The sequence below is a fragment of the Bidens hawaiensis genome, unplaced genomic scaffold (assembly GCF_021521415.1).
Source record: "Bidens hawaiensis isolate Kalapana, Puna unplaced genomic scaffold, B.hawaiensis_p1.1 tig00001382_1, whole genome shotgun sequence".
Taxonomy (NCBI): Eukaryota; Viridiplantae; Streptophyta; class Magnoliopsida; order Asterales; family Asteraceae; genus Bidens; species Bidens hawaiensis.
The window spans coordinates 1,619,757-1,637,004 of record NW_027491078.1 but is presented as its reverse complement, the minus strand read 5'-3'; the positions used below and the strand labels follow the sequence as shown (position 1 = coordinate 1,637,004).

Sequence of the window (17,248 nt, the reverse complement as noted above, 5' to 3'; positions counted from 1 at the left end):
GAACAATATGCATTAATTATGTATTAATTATTAATTGATTTCTTAAAAATTAATATGAGTGAAATGGAGTTAAATGGATTAAACCATATTCTTTAAGGGCAAATGGGTAACTTAACACCCTTACACAAATAAGCTTCCTTAAATAAGCTTAAAAACCATCTTCCAACTAGCTTCTATAAATTAGCTTATATAAGCTTATAAGCATAAGCTTAAAAAGCTAAAACAAACACCAAACTAAGCTTATTTTGTAAAAAAAAAAAAAAACTAACAAAGCTATAAGCATGTTAAAAAAAGCTATGCCCTAATCTAATCTAACTAATATATTAAAGGAAAACCAATTTGTCCACTTATCCTTCTCCTAGGGTGTCCACCTAATGTTCCATGTCATCCACTTTTCATGCTTATAATTGTCACACCCTCAAAATCCACTAACGGAGTTTTACCGTCAGAGGGTGTGAACTGGCAGGATCGGAATCATTAGTTATAATCAAACCAAAGAAAAACGTTTAAAAGTAAATAAGTGCGGAAGCGTAAAACCTTAATTCAAAAGTTGCGTCACGCAGGACGACTTAAAACCAAATGTAACTGTTAAAAATTAAGTTTGCAGAATAAAGATGGTTTCAATTAATGCATGCTCCTAAACCGCGCGCCCGCCTCGGCTACCTGAGAATAACATACTAAAAGTGTCAACACAAGGTTGGTGAGTTCACAAGTTAAATAAGATAAATCGTTTAGCGTTTTGCGTAACCTCGTTACGACGATTCTGTGTTTTGCGTAACCACGTTACGACGTTTAAGTGTTGCGTAACCACGTTACGACGTTTAAGTGTTGCGTAACCACGTTACGACGTTTAAGTGTTGCGTAACCACGTTACGACGTTTAAGTGTTGCGTAACCCCGTTACGACGTTTAAGTGTTGTGTAACCACGTTACAACGTTTAAGTGTTTTGCATTACCAGATAGTGTTATGTCAAATTATATATCGATAGGTAGCTAATCTATACAACAAGTATCGCTAAGTGGTTCGCGACCGAAGCTGACTGTTTATCAAGTGCCCGTCACCAGGTCAATCCAGACCATGGTAAGTGTTAGCCAAAATTACACCCACTCAACCTCCAGTTGAGCTTAACGTCGGGTGGGGTTTGTCAAACCCAGTAGTACTACTCAACAGTGACTCGCTATTCCAAATATTAACCGGTCCGATGTGTGGGACTTCAAATGTTACGTTTGCCGCTTAGCCTTTACAAGTGATATATAATTTATAACAAAATTTTAAATATGCGTTTATCTCAGAAAATATGTTTATCGGAGTATGTTATCTCCCCCAAGTGAAAAACGTTTGAAAACAGTTCAAAGAGCGGGGTAAGTGAAACTCACTGTTTGCGAAGAATATCCCGATCTAGATCACCAAGTGATGTGCGTCGTAGAAACTCTCTAGCGTTCTAAATAACAAAGAGATTTTCTAAGTATCGGTACGTTTAACGAGTCTCTAGACTCGGCACATAATACCTATGCACGTAACAGATTTCGTGTTTCGTTTGTGAATTGTGTGTGACTTAAACAAGTACAATTGTGATACGATACATGAGTGAGCAATTACTTTCGTGTCACGTACTAATAACATACTTTACTAGCAATTATTCCCGTAAGAGCATTTTGGTCAACAAACAAAGATTAACTAACCATTATTCCCCATAAGGGCAATTTGGTCAATTCATGGAAATCAACTAATAACTATTCCCCGCAAGGGTATTTTGGTCAAAATACAACAATTATACAAAAACTATCATATTTCATGCATTCCTACACAACTCAGCAGCTAGTTTCGTTATGACAGAATTTCTACTTGAAAGATTGCACTAGTTCACCTATCATAACGTCTCAATTAATTCACCAAAAATCACCACAGAAGCATACATATCTTAGGTTTCCAGAACATATTTTATCTTATTTTTATTCCACATATTTTTCTTATAATGACCAAAACATTACAGCAAACTCATATCAGTCAGATTCATGTGCAACAGAATGTTATTTGCAATTCCCATTAAACGAAAAATCCAATAAATGCAAGACCACTTGGGTTTGGTTCCTAACTCAATGAGTCAACTTCCAGAAGTGGAACCAACCCAATTGGTCTCGTAGTTCATGAGATATAACATTTACAACATAACCTAACAGCAGGTCTAACAGCTCAGCTTTGCATCACGTTTTTGTAAAATCATAAAAGTATACTTCCACTTATCCAAAAATTACGAATTTATACTTTATAGAAACTAGACTCAACCTAGTTTACTGCAGTACCCAAAATCTCAATCAATTTTCACGTTTACACTTCGTTACAGTCACTTAAACATCGTATATACATTCTGTCCAGAATCTGTTCACATCAAAACTCAACATAATAACAATCTATGAACTATCATGCATCCATATAACCCTCTAGACACTATAACTACTATCCATGCATATCAATTACACCATACATACAAGATTAGGGTTTGTGTTTTAACTCAAATCAAAGACAACAATGAATCATGCAACAACATCAATCTAGTTATCAATCCATTATCCAACTAACAACAATCATATTAATCACATACATGCACATGATCGGCCGATTAGGGTTTATACACAACCCATTAAACATCAAAATTAAACAACAAAGAGGTAAGAGGTGATCAAGTATACCTTCCTAGCACCTAGTTCTTGGATTAATCTCTTGATTTGATGTGTATATGTGTGAGTTGGTGGACGGCAGCCGTGGAGAACCAAGGAGGGGAGGGCCGATCGGTCTTGAGTTTATAAAATAGATTAGGGTTTAGTGTTTAGGTTATATTTATAGATAACCAAGTTACATTCTAGTCCCTAAACTTTCAAGTGCTACATCTCTAGCCTAAACTAGTTGGTTCTTGTTTCTTGTTTAACATTCCACATAACAATCAAGTAACACACATATACCTAACACATAATAATCACATAATTAGTGTTTTGACGTTTGTCGTTTATTTATCAATCGCTCGCGTCAACTCGTTTGCGTTTCGGTGCAAATCCCGAAAGACTACACATGTAGTAAATGTTAAGCGTCATTTAAACCCTAGTTTAAATGTAATGAAGTATGCGTTATAGATTCAACGATCTTAAAGTTTGAATTGACGGAGTTGAGTTAACGGGGTTAACCTGAAATTGACGACTGTCACAATAATTTTCACATAATTAATCAATTAATTTTAATCTTAATGCTAATCTTCTTACTATACTATTAAAGCAAAACAAGATATCCACATATCCACATGACCTACAAATAGGATGTCCACATAAGCTTACAAGGTTTCCATCTCTAGAATTGCCACATAATTCACTAATTAATATTTTCTAGAATAATAACCTCACTAATTAATGTTTTCTAGAATCATAACCAACTATTTCCTTTCAAATGATTTAAAAACCGATTTTGATTACAATAAATTATTTATAACTAATTTTTGCTACCTTTTTTAGTATGACTATTACTTTAGCAATTCAATGATTTGTATGTTTATACAGTTTCTCATTTACACCATTTATACATATTTTTCCTATATCGTGTGGTTTTGCAAAAAACAATGTAAAGAATTCTTATGATAGCCACACACATACGCGCGCACACACACACATACATATACATATATATATATAACGTTTGAAATTTTTTCCATTCGTATGTAACACGAACCACTATCCTAGTTACTACATTATTGTTCTTGATCACTATATCCTATGATCTTTAGCCATGGTTCATTAAGGTTTATGTGTCCTATATAATTATCTTAAATATTAAATAGAAAAAGGTTTGCTAAGCCACTGGCTCATCTTTTGAAACAAATGTAGCGTTTAGCCTCGTCTTATCCTTTCAGACTCTACCGACAGGTGTCTGAAAATACTTGAAATATATATATAAGAGGGATAATTTGAGAACCTTGTTGAGTTTTAAGAACTTTAAGAATCTCATTCTTAACCACACATTTAATCAAATATATTAAATTATGTGGTTGAGATTAAATCTGATTAAAAAAATTAAGTAGCAGAGAGAATAAATATGTACAGTAATTACACTAATTTAAACGTACGTTACACCTATGTAAAAAGTTGATTTGGTGCGTAAAAAACATTGTAATTTTTCTATGTATATGTAACTTACGTATATTACATATATGTAAAAAGAATTCAAAAAAAAAATTGTTACGCTGAGTTCTTTAGAGTTCTTAAAACTCAAAGTGGTTCTCAAAAGAAATCAAACACATATATATAAATATATATATATAGGGTGGGTTATTGTACCGGGTTTACATTCCCTACACAAGTAGTTTATTAGTAGTTAACGTGTCGCGACTAAATGACTTATGAATTACTCATGGGCGTTGATTACGAGGCATATGACTTATTTAGTCGTGACGAGTAAATGATTAGTGATCGTGCTCGTTATGGTTAGTTTAAGGACATTGACAAGTTTTAATTAGTTCTACAAACTACTCGTCATGACTAGTTTATGATACCTATTTCTGAAAATTTCTTGCAAATGACACCTAAAACTTGAAATTTGTTTTTTTAAACGCTTATTTTCGGAATTTTCCCAATTAATTTTCTTTCAATTGACTTTGTCCTGCACCAAAGTGGCCTTCCTACTCCCCAAGACTTAACACCTATAAACACCACATTTGCATTTTTTTACACTAACTTTAAAACAATATATCATAATAATTTCATTAAAACAACATATATAAAATCTGCTCATATCACATCTTGATCAAGAATACAATAAAATTTAAACACTTTAAATCCAAATATCCAATCATCATCTTTAACTCTTAATTATGTGTTGATAAACCTACAATTCTGCCTCACTTCACCATTAACATAAGTCTCAGGATTAGTAATATTTCCCATTTTCACCATAGACTCAGAAAACTGTTCAAAAAACGCGATTTGATTTTCGGCATATTTCTTCACAAGCTTATTTGTTTGGACTCCAAGAACACTGGAATAGAGCTCTTGATCCGAGTTAAGAAGGCCTTCGCCTCTAAGAAGTAAGTGGTAATACGCGTTATCAAAAAGACTAGGTGAAATGTAGTCCATTGCCGCTTCGTTGTTATCTCCGCCACTTGCAGCCGGGCACGTTGACTTTAATGTTTTGAGGTTTGACTCAGCGATACTAGGCATTGTTGCAGTTGTTTGGTAGTCTCCATAGATTCTTGCTCGATAGTTTGTACAACGAGCCATCCCGATTGTGTGAGCACCTAATAATAATAATCAAGTAATCACTTTCAAAACGCACAATCACTCGTTTACACTTTTTAAATTGGTTAATATCATAAAAAACCACTATACTTTCTTATTTTTTACGAAAACTACTTAACTTTTTTATATAGTCTCTCACATTGTAAAAAATCACTAAAATACCTTTTTTTATATTAATGTTCTTAAACTTGTCTAAAACACACATGCTTGTGAATTATTTTTAAATAATTATTTGTTAATTATTAAAAGAGGTCAAATATTGACAAGCTTTGCAAAAGAAATTATACTATCTTATTTTGACCAATTTAAGAGTGAATATTAACAAATTTCAATATTACAAAGTTAGTTTAATGACTTTTGTTTATATTTTACAAGGACTTTAATATATCAAAATTAAATTGAAAATGCATTTTTTTAAAATAAAAAGATATGTTGGCTTTTTATGATATGAACCTTTTATAAATTTATAAAATACATTTTTTTTACCAGAGAGTGCAACCATGTCGGTGACGGAGAGGCTTTGATACATAAACTTGGCAATGATGGAGAGAAGGCCGTCGTTTGGACGGGGAATATTTGATTCCACAAGTGAAAAACTAGCCGTTTTCGAGTCTTTTCTCCCAGCCGGGACATCCCAATAAGGTCCACCAACCTACACCCATAACTTTTGTCATTAACATTAATAATCATTTAGAAACAATCTTTATTGCCAGACCGGCTACTTGACCCCACCAATACCCTGTTAACCGATGGTATCAGGTGAACACGGTATGTTTCAACATTCAACTTACCAACACAGTTGCATCTCTTGCAGCATACGTAAGAAGATCAGCACACGAAACTATACCAGGACACTCGGATTCAAGCTTTTCCTTTATCCTATCAATGATTTCGAAACCCTTCAAAGTATTCAAATTAGTGGGAGCTTTCTTTTCTCCTTGTAACGTGACCGTATCGTCTAGCAACACCGATCCATCACAACCCTATATCGAAAATAACAAACTATATATCAAAAATGAAAAACAAGAAACAAGACTCAAAAAATAATCTTTTTGTTTGACCGCACTTGTACGAAGCAGTCATGGAAGTGTAACCGTAGGACCAAAGCCGCGTTTCTAAGATTGGATTGCACAACACACTCCATTTCTTTCCTAACAATGGCTTCTGCATTCGGGCAAGTAGATTTGTAGTAATCCAAAGATAACGGTGGATTCGCTGCATGCAATGATTTGAAGCAAAAGATGGTGAAAAATGAAAGAATGAAGATGGTTGAGTTGATATGCATTGTGATGTTTCTTGGATGGTATACTTAAGTAGAGAAACTTGCATGCATATATATGTGTTTGTGTGTGTATAATATGTTGCTTTTGTGAGTGAAAAATGTGAGTTTTTAGTCAAGAGAAGATGGAACCACTCTTGGTTAGTTGGTGGGCCTTCTTTTACTAAGACTTTAATAAAGTTGTGTGTCATGAAAGGAGAATTGGGCAAGGGAAGCTACCAAATTATAGTCTTTAATTAATAAACTTATGATTATGTAATTAAAAAATGAATATTTACTAAATAATTGTTTACTTCGTATAAGAATTGATAACCAACCTTTACAATAGTCAATAGACAACACAAATCCAAACTAGTGATTTCAAGTTTCAACAAGCCAGCTCGAGCTCGAGTAATATATAAAGTATTAAATTAAATTAATTATATTTATGCAAATAATATGCTCATTTATGCTCATGGGGCTCGAGCCAGTTGAAGCTCGGTATAAAAAGCTCAGGCTCGTTTCCAGCTCGTTTGAGCACATCACGATTCGATCATTTGGTGAGTCAGTCTCAAACTCGGTTTGTTTACACAGCCTGTAGCTCAAACCCATCTTCAACTTCCACCATAGTAAACAATAAAAAACATACCTTTTCTCAAACAAACTAACTCGATTTCAACTTACAACCCAAAGCGACTTTTAACCGCAGACCAAATTCAAAATTGCATTCTATTCGGGTTGAGAATCGATTTTTCAACTCCAAACCAAATACTGAACACTAAAAACTCATAAAAGTGACAGATCCTTAGAAAGGTACATGTATTACAAGAAAGAGATAACACACAGTCTGCTCAGTTTCTACAACATGAAATAAGTATGAAAACTTTTAACTCAAAATCAGGTATACAACTCAGAATCAAGATAATGATTTTTATAGCCAAAGATTAACCCTTCATTTTCATCAGCAGCCTCAATACTAACAGCCATATCCACCAACACATCTTTAAGCAACAAATCTTTGATCATCTGCACCACTGAACCACCCGACTCAGGCCACGTGACACACAAAGTCGCCTTCATATTCATCATCTGGCACCGACTCAACAGAGCAGCACCCAGCCCTTCCAAAACACTTCCCGAAGGAAAATAGCTTAAACGTTTCAAAAGCGGGCCCTCTTTTCTTTCCCTCGAGGTTTCCAACTTCAATGCAAATGTATCATCGGTTGAGATTCGTCCACGAAAGTTTCGGCTTTGAACAGAGTCAAAGATCAGAACCCGCTTGGGGATAATTTGTTGGCCAATGAGTGTTTTGGCAATCGAGTGGGTTCGTTCTGAAGAAACTGAGTATTGAAAGTTGGCAATAACAATGGATTTATCAGTATGGTTGATTGCATACAGGTTGCAGAATTTGTCTTTTAACGAAGGGTTAACAGAGTTCCCTGAGGTTGGTATTTCGGGTAGAATTAGGGTTCCGATAAGGGTTTTAGGGGATAAGTGGTGGAGTAAGTTTAACGATGGGGCGGAGATAGCGATTATTAAAAGAGTGGGTCGGATTGTGGTTTTGGAATTTGGAGTTGAGAGTGATATGAAGGGTGATGGTAATGGTGGTGCGGGTGGAGCAAAGTTGTTTAGATCTTCTAAGAAGAACCGTGAAGGTGGTGGTAGCTCGGTTAGCACATTTTCCATGTCTTGTTTTGATTATTATTACCTTAGATTTAAGCACAAAAGGTTTACAATATCAGAAAAACGTCTCATTTGAATCATATCACTTTTGAAACAAATCATAAACCAAAATTCTTGCAGAAAACAAACAAGATCAACATTATTTGTGTAAAACTGATATCATTTCTACACTTGTGATCTTAATGTTAAGATAAGGATATTGAACATTGGTCAATATAAAACATTTATTAGAAGAAAACTAAGTACCTATGATTAGTACCTAGGGGTGTAAACAAGCCAAGCCAATCGTGAGCTACTTGCATTGGCTCGAAAAGAGCTCAAATCAAGCTGAGCTTAAACGAGCTCAAGCCTAAAAACAAGCTTGCTTAACAAACGAGCCCGAGCCTAAGCTTCACCAATCGAGCTCATGCCGGTTCGCGAGCCTAAAAACAAGCTTGTTTAATAAACAGGCCAGAGCAGGAGCTTCATTAATCGAGCCCAAGCTAGTTCACGAGCCTAGTCAAGCCTATAAATAAGCTTGTTTAATAAGTGAGCCCGAGCCAAATAAAGCCTGAAACATTCTTGTTTATTAAGCAGGCTCGAGAACAAGCTTCACTAATCGAGCCCAAGCCAGCTCACGAGCCTAGTCAAGCCTATAAATAAGCTTGTTTAATAAGTGAGCCCGAGCCAAATAAAGCCTAAAATATTCTTGTTTAATAAGCAGGCCTGAGCACAAGCTTCACTAATCGAGCTAGAGCCGGCTCAAGAGCCAAATGAAGCCTAAAATAAGCTTGTTTATTAAGCAGGCCCGAGCACAAGCTTCACTAATCGAGCTAGAGTCGGCTCAGGAGCCAAATGAAGCCTAAAATAAGCTTGTTTAATAAACAAGCCCAAGCCCTAGCTTCACTAATTGAACTCCAGCCGACTCGCAAGCCTATTATTTATATAATGCATATTTTTAACATAAATTCATTTAATAATAATTATCATATATAAAATAACAAATAATGTATATTTGTTATATACAAGATTATAACTGAAAAATACATATATAATCATAAACATATATAGAAAACGAACCGATCTTGTAAAAATACTCACGGTCCGAGCTTGAAATAGAGCTTAAAACGAGCAGAGCTCGAGCCTAGTCGGCTCGTCTACCTTTTACACAAATTATTCTAAACTGAAGCACAGATTCAGATACACAATTAACAAGTTTCTGTTAAGTTGAATAATTAATACATACACTGAAAACCCTAATCACTTGCCTACTTGCTACAATAACAATTATTTGGTTAACCTACTCGAAATACAGTTAATTAGTACTAAAACACACTCGTATCCTCAATCACAAGCCTAATTTTAGCAAAAAACCCTAACGGAAGGTTAATTTATAAGTTACTTGAGCAGGAAGAAAGAAGTAATTGTGCGTGAAATACAGTGGAATTGAAAGAGTACATACTGAGTGTGATGCTGTTGATGAATATTGATCGGAATTACAAAGATATGTTCGCCGGAGATCTAATGTGGCTACTGAACCTGTATTCAATTGTATTGGATTATATTGTTTTGTATTTTGGGTCTGTTTTAGCAAGTGTTTGGTTTTTGAGGGGGTGGTTTTGTTACAGGTTTCGTCCCTCGGGTATTTGGGGTTGGTGTAAAACGTGCCTCATGTTTGCACACTATTCTAGTGCCCACATTGGAACTTTGTAGTAGTTAATTGACGTGACGGTGAGCAATAACCGAATCGAAAACCATCTAAATCCATCCGAAAAGCGGTTGTTTTTTTACACGTGATGTTCAGTAATCAAATAGTTCAGGGGTCTTAGTTGTATTTTGTAATAATCTAAGGACTAAAGATGTAAACTTGTAATAGTGTTGTTAAGATCGGTTAGTTGGGTCGTTAGGGCGACCGTATAATAACGATACGAGATGTGAATGAAGGTATCAATCCGTTGAGTTGTCTCTCTCTCTCTCTCTCTCTCTCTCTCTCTCTCTTTCTCTCTCTACCCTGTTATTCACATATCACTTGATTAATCGAACAGAACAGTTCGTATTTCCATATATTTCTAGTTTCTATACATTAATTTCATATATTTTATGTTTATACCATCATTTCATGTATTTATACCACCATTTCATGTATTTAGATATTCATTTTGTCTATTTATGTATCCATTTCATGTATTTCTAAATAAAAATTTTTTACCATAATTTAATTTTGGTTATTAACTGAATAAACCGAACCAGTTAACCAAATGGTTAATTTGGTTGAGACTATTAATTGAACCGAATCGAACAATGCACACCCCTATCCCTTGGTGATGATTTGATGATTTTAATAATCTTTAAAAGCCAATAAATGTTTTTATGAAAGGACAATTTCATGCATTGTCATTCGGGTATTTTTTATACAGGTTTCTGGTTGTTCGGATTAGGCTGCTTAGGTTTTGGTTTGATATTTTTTATACAGGTTTCGGGTTGTTCGAATTAGGTTGTTTAGGTTTTGGTTTGATTAATAATCCTGTGATTACAAGAAACAAAACTACCAACAAACTGAACATACATCCCCAATTGTCTTAACCAGCAGGCAATGACAAGAGTTGACTTTGTATATCAATATTAACTCTATCTATACAAATCTGTCCATTAACAAAACACTACACAATTTGATCTTTGATCCGAAAAACGCCTCCCACCAACCTGCAAATAAACACAAAATTATAAAAATTTCATTTTTCTAACTGATATATAAAAAAGAAAATTTTTATAAAGTAATCATAATTTTAAATTAATTCTTGTAATACCCTTATACCAACTTCGCTAGCAGCCGAACAGGAACGAGAGATCAATCTTCATGTTCTTTATCACTATCTGAATCTGCAAATATCCCGAACCAAGAAACCAAATTAGCAATAAAAAAAAAAACCTTTTTTGATCAAATAAATACATTATTTTCAATTTTTCATTAACATACCAGAGCGAACATCGTCGCTGAGTTTGCCTCGATCTTGAACCTGTTTAACGAGCATACGGTACATAAGCACCCACCAGTATACATGAAGAACAAGCAGGCAGTAAAGAAGAGTGTTGAACACGTAGTAGTATAGCGGGCCCTCCTTAATATGCTTGTCCTTATCCAAACTCATAACTACTTCATAACTGAAATTTCACAAAAAAAATAAAAATAAAAAAAAATCAGAATTGGCATATTATTATGTATATAAATGTTGATCATTGTCTTCTACTAACCTTGTACTCCACAATATCCAAAACGGGTAATAAATAAGGCGAAGCACGACCCAAGATATTACAAATAAAACAAACGAGAAGCTTGCGAGTGTTTCCGCACCACTGTATTTGGTCATCTTGCCTACTTCAAGAAACACATCACTTGCATCATGAAGTGCTAAAATAATCGAACCTGCACGAGCAAACCTACAAAAAATATTTTAAAAAATTAACATGTTGATTTTGGATAGAGGTACGGTGTGCCTACATCCCACCCTCCCCAGACCCTACTTATAGCTTTGCTGTCGGTGGGATTTCACTGGGCATGATTGATTGATTGATTGATATCCTTAGTTTCCACAAAACAAAAATATTGTTCATCCTTAGTTTCTACAAAAAATAATAATAATAATAATAATAATAATAATAAAATAATAATAATAAAAAAAGCATATCCTACCTTAGTTTCTACAAATAATAATAATAATAATAATATCCTACCTTAGTTTCTACAAAAAGATAAACAAAACATATCCATCCTTGGTTTCTACCAAAAAAAAAAATCCACAAACAGAAAAATGATCAATCCTTAGTTTCTACAAAAAGAAAAAAGAAAACTAATAACCTGCAAATATAAGACATCATAATAAGAATGGCTGTAGCAACATGATGTCCCATCGACACACCAAAATCAGATCTTGTTTCCCAAAAAATCAATGCAAAGATGGAATACGTGTAGAATCCACCCGTATACATGTACAGACCTTTCAATTTCAACCTGGAAATCAGTTATACTATTAATATTTGCTTATTATAGTCAAGTATTAATTATGCATAAAATAACAAAGAGCTTACTTCATTTTCTGGTCTGGCCATTTCTGGTCGCCAGGACCTACCCAAAAATTGTTTGTGTTAGTGAACCACGGTTCGTTATAAGTAACCGCCAGGGCTAAAAATTCAGCCGAAAGAAAATAAATGCATTTCCAAGCTGACTCTTTAAACTTTCTTATCTTCTTATTTCTTTCGTCTGTCTCGACTTCTAGCTTCTGCTGCCCCTTATCGAATATTAACCATCTGCCTACCCGCTGCAACATGTGACACAAATATAAACACGTTTCTTTTATTAACCGTATATCTTTCTATCAACAAACTCATGTCTCTCTAATTTCTTCAAATCGCGCATATTTTAGTCCTAAAAACAGATGAAACACAAATTTTCTTTTCATGCTTACAAACAATGAAAGATTCTATGGCATAATAATAATAATAATAATAATAATAATAATAATAATAATAATAATAAATGTTTATATTAACTTTCAGGCCCAAAATAACATTTTTAACGAATCTGAGCGACGCATGACTGAATCTAAGTTTTTTTTTTTTTTCATTAAACTCTAAACGATTACAATAAAGTGGCAGGCAAACGGACAACAAGCTGCGTCACAACCCCTTTTGAATAGCAAAGCCAATCCTACTGAAAACGAAGCCGGTCTAAGTTGATAATGAGAGCAAGGCCACTCTGCTACAGGTGCAATACCTCGTCACTTATTTAAATTTAATCTTACAATATCCCATCACGTATTAAGTCAATAGTCAGCAGTTAATAATACTAGCTCCTATTGACTTTCCACATGATCCAATAACAAGAATACTAGATATGGATTTATACAACAAAATTCAATTTTGCAACAAAATTCATATACCCATTTGGGATTAAATAACATTTATAATAATATTATTATCCCTAAACAACTTATGATCCAATGAACAGAAAATTAATAATAAAAATAATTACCTCAAAAATGAATCTGTCTAGGAAAAAGCGAACAGATGGGAAGAAGACAAGAAAGATAGGAAGAACTGCAAAATCCCCATATGTTGGGAACGATTCGTGTTCCAAATCAATCGAATTTAAGATACCCATACTTTGAACCAATAATGGGTTTGGTTTGCTAGTGAAGATTTGTTTATTTATTTGATGCTGATGAACATAAGTTTCATACAAGCCCCTTGACTCTTATTCTTGTGCATTTAAGGTATGTTGAAAGAACATTTAATAGCATATTATTTGTTTGGTTTGGTTTTTAAAAGTTATGAAATTTATTACCGGTAACAATATTACTATTAATAAAATAGGCTAAAGTTTAACAATAATTCGATTTTAGAAAAAACAATATATGGGTAAAAAGTGTTCTATGATATATAAAAAGTGACATGAGTTTTATGTTATATATGTGCGCAAGTGATATACGATCTAATATATGTTGTTATTCATTAGTGCTATCAAGATATTTGGGTAATTGAGGTTTGTCTTATATACCAAATGAGAAATAATAATTTAGATTTATATGTGTGGAGTATACGCCTGTTCATAACCAGTGTTGTAAAAGTCGGATTCCAATGCCGACTAGTCGGCCCTCCCCTACCTTGGAGACTTTTTCCAAGTTAGCCTGGATTAGTCGGAGGTGGTCAAAAGTCGGACTAGTCAAAGTCGGACTAGGAATTTCTAAAAGTCAATAAAAAGTCGGGCTAGGCGGGCTAGGGTTCTCTAAAGTCAGTTAAAAGTCATTCAAAAGTTACCGAGTCAGCTAAAGTACCCATTTGACGTGAATTATGCTTATTTTGACAAATATATAATGTCCAAAAATTATTTTTCGTTATAATTACCATGTCTGAGTACTTTGACTATTCCCAACTCCCCAGTCGACCACCTAGGGTCTGCATAGCGACTTTTGCAACATTGTTCATAACTATTTTTATTTCATGCACCAATGAACATGAGGGTTACCGGGGGGGAGTAATAGGAGAGGTTCAGGGGTTTGGGTGGGGTCTTGAGCCCACCTACGATGGAGAGAGAGAGAGGGAGAGAGAGAGAGAGAGAGAGTCACATCCCGACTAACGACGGATTATACATCGGGACGCGAACGATTGTTCATGACACATGACACTATTAAAATCACAATATATTTATTAAAAACATATTATAACATGTCACACATAAATGAAATTTGTTCAAACAAAACATAATAAGGAAACAACAAATTTGTCTACTGTTGGAACTGTGTAAGACACAAGGGAACCCAAGGGAGGCCCATCCCAAAGTATAAGTGTGGGGATGACGTTACTAACACTGGGGAACAAGTCGACAAACCAATTGCTTTATCTAAAGTCGGCATAAAGGAAATTAAATTGAAACCACCACGCATCATAGAGATTGTATTGTCTAGTGACATGGAAGTTTCGAAAGTGTTCCACCATTCATAATGACAGAACTAGTTTGCATTTTCTAGGATTCGTCATTTCAAATTGGATATGTCATTTCTCTTTAATTTGATGTAACATCTTTGATTTGATGTAAACTGGTTTTGTCATTTCTAATGGTGGATCATAGAAAAATTCAAACTAGTTTTGTCATTTGAAATGACGGAAAACCTTCGAAACTTCCATATCACCAGATAATACTATTTGTAAGATCCGTAATATCAAATGTCAGATCACCTAAAAACTAAAACAAAATTCTCTCTCCTAAAACCATTTCCCTCCTTTCTTTCTACCCATTTTGAAAAAAAAAGCCATATAAATCATAGCAAGCCAATATTCTTTGCAATGTTTTTAAAACTGGATCGGTTCGGCCGGTCTGATCGCAAAACCAGACTGGTTCAACCGGTCGGACCTGTGAACTGGACCTGCTCAGCCGGTTTATTATGGAATTTTTATATATTTTTCATTTAACATTTTTTTTCATAATTTTTGAGTTCGGCCAGTCCGACCAGTTCGACCGGTGAACTGATAACCCGACTGGTTCAGTGTCCGATCCAGTTATGAAAACATTGGTTCTTTGAAATTTTCACAATCCACCATGCTCATTAAATCTAACATTGACAATAGGACCTTTAACACCCACAGCAAGTAATTAACATCAACTATTATAATAAACAAAAATGTTGTTGTGCAAAGTGACACTTATTTGGTCCATCTTTGTGTCATTTGGCAAAACATCATTTAACCATCTTAATTGTTTTTTAAAGCAATAAAAACTTGACAAGTTTAGCTTGAAATATTATAATTAATGTCCTCTCTTGAAAATTTGTTTTTCTTTTTTTTTTTAAATTTGTTTTCTTCTGTTTGCAAGTTCTTAATTTGAAATTAAAAATTATTATTGTTTTCTTAAACTATCTTTGTTATAACAAGTATTATAAATAAAAAACTAATATTAATTTTCATGATTTTAACACTTTTGCTTCTAAGTTTACTAACATGATTTTCCTTGTAATATTTAATTTTACCAAAAAGAATTGTTTCTTAATAAAGTCCTTTTACAATATTTGTTTTAAAATTTTAATATAACATTCATTTGTTTTTTATGATTTAATGACGTATACAAGATGATAGTCTTTTTCTGAATATAATTATAACTTCTACTATATTTCAAAAAAATACTAATAATAACATGCTCAAAAGTTTAGAAACTAATTTTTATATAATATTACCAACTTATGTTTTTTTTATTATTAAAATTGGTTTATTTCACATAAAAACAAATGTTTAAACGTTATAAGTTTTGGATAACCATCCAACAACGGTAATTTTCATTATCGGTCAAGCGATGCTACATGCTCACGTGCATCAAATCTAGATAAATGGTTTCAGGAAAAATTAATGTGAATGTGACCAAAATATCTGACAGCCGCTACTATCAAAAACATATAATGGTTTCATGTTTGTTTGGGATATTGTGTTGCTTTGAAAATGTGAAGCTAAAACATTTGACAGTCGCTACTATCCAAAATCTATAATTGTTTCATGTTGTTTGGAATGTTTTGTTGCTTTGGAAAAATGAATCTTTTTTTTTTTGTATTCAAGATAATGTTTTTTATGTTTTAAAGTACCTTTTTAGTTTTTGTAGATTAGCATTGTTTTAACTCTTAGTATTTGATGTGTTGCTTATCTTTGTTTTAAACTTTTTCAATTTATATTGCTTTATAATATAATATATTTATTTTAAACTTTATGTATTGTTTATTTAAGTATTTGTATGACTTGTATGAATTTTTTTTAAACACTATTCTTTTAAAATATAAATCCATATAGCAAATTAATATTAGTACTAAATAATTTATGTTTTTAATAATAATAGTGTGTTATTGGTAAGAAAATTTTGATTAAATAAATTTTAAACATTAAGGACTGTTTTTTGAGATTTATTGTCACACTTTATAGATTAAAACTAGAGATGGATGGAGTCAATCTTCTAATATTCGATAAAGAGGGTAAATAAAAATGTTGTATATGAATAAATTAATAGAGATTACTGAAAATTTACCATCTAATTTTCTTTTTTCTTTTTTTATTTTTGTGAAAATTTTATTTTATTAAACGTTGTAACACATATTCATATTCATTCATCTAATATCAAATTAGTATAAGTATTTCATATTGTTTTAGTCTTTTGTTAATATAGTTTACTTAACCCGTGTATACATGGGTATTTAACCTAGTTGATGATAATACAAATTAAATTAAATGATGATAAACATTGATACACATCTTACACTGAAGAGAGTGATCCCAATTTTACCGTCATTACTTGCAAATCCATTTTTTAGGTGGCAATAACAGACTGTGGGTTGGTAGTGTGTTTGTTAGGGATGGTATAACTGTATAACAAGTAATCGATGCTTTCTACTTATGAGCAGGTTGATTAAGACGACTGGATCGAGTCCGTATAAGCATAGTAAAAGTAGAGGTGCAAATGAGACGAGCTGCTCACAAGTTACTTGAGCTAGGCTCATGAAATGCTCGATGGAGCCTAGCTCGA

At 33.4% G+C, this 17,248-nt stretch overlaps 2 protein-coding genes across 2 annotated transcripts; both read right to left on the bottom strand.

Annotated features, from left to right (window-relative positions):
* Positions 1-4,850: 4,850 nt before the first annotated feature.
* Positions 4,851-6,561, bottom strand: LOC143573320 (peroxidase 11-like). Its single transcript, XM_077058232.1, has 4 exons — positions 6,343-6,561; positions 6,068-6,259; positions 5,763-5,928; positions 4,851-5,275 (listed from the first exon to the last, which is right to left on the bottom strand). The coding sequence occupies exons 1-4, from the start codon at positions 6,559-6,561 to the stop codon at positions 4,851-4,853; spliced, it is 1,002 nt and encodes a 333-aa protein (XP_076914347.1).
* A 4,209-nt stretch (positions 6,562-10,770) lies between these two features.
* Positions 10,771-13,357, bottom strand: LOC143573311 (ceramide synthase 1 LOH3-like). Its single transcript, XM_077058225.1, has 7 exons — positions 13,226-13,357; positions 12,283-12,512; positions 12,053-12,205; positions 11,449-11,634; positions 11,174-11,358; positions 11,004-11,076; positions 10,771-10,899 (listed from the first exon to the last, which is right to left on the bottom strand). The coding sequence occupies exons 1-6, from the start codon at positions 13,352-13,354 to the stop codon at positions 11,045-11,047; spliced, it is 915 nt and encodes a 304-aa protein (XP_076914340.1). The 5' UTR covers positions 13,355-13,357; the 3' UTR covers positions 10,771-10,899; positions 11,004-11,044.
* Positions 13,358-17,248: the final 3,891 nt, after the last annotated feature.

What these genes read in the sequence shown, in the direction of transcription:
- LOC143573320 (XM_077058232.1), bottom strand. Translation starts at nt 6,561, where the DNA reads ATGCATATCAACTCAACCATCTTCATTCTTTCATTTTTCACCATCTTT. An exon ending in TCCATGACTGCTTCGTACAA is followed by an intron (nt 6,260 to 6,342) that starts GTGCGGTCAAAC and finishes TTTTCGATATAG; the next exon opens with GGTTGTGATGGATCGGTGTT. An exon ending in CAAGAGATGCAACTGTGTTG is followed by an intron (nt 5,929 to 6,067) that starts GTAAGTTGAATG and finishes TTATGGGTGTAG; the next exon opens with GTTGGTGGACCTTATTGGGA.
- LOC143573311 (XM_077058225.1), bottom strand. Translation starts at nt 13,354, where the DNA reads ATGGGTATCTTAAATTCGATTGATTTGGAACACGAATCGTTCCCAACA. An exon ending in TAGACAGATTCATTTTTGAG is followed by an intron (nt 12,513 to 13,225) that starts GTAATTATTTTT and finishes CACATGTTGCAG; the next exon opens with CGGGTAGGCAGATGGTTAAT. An exon ending in TGGCCAGACCAGAAAATGAA is followed by an intron (nt 12,206 to 12,282) that starts GTAAGCTCTTTG and finishes ACTGATTTCCAG; the next exon opens with GTTGAAATTGAAAGGTCTGT.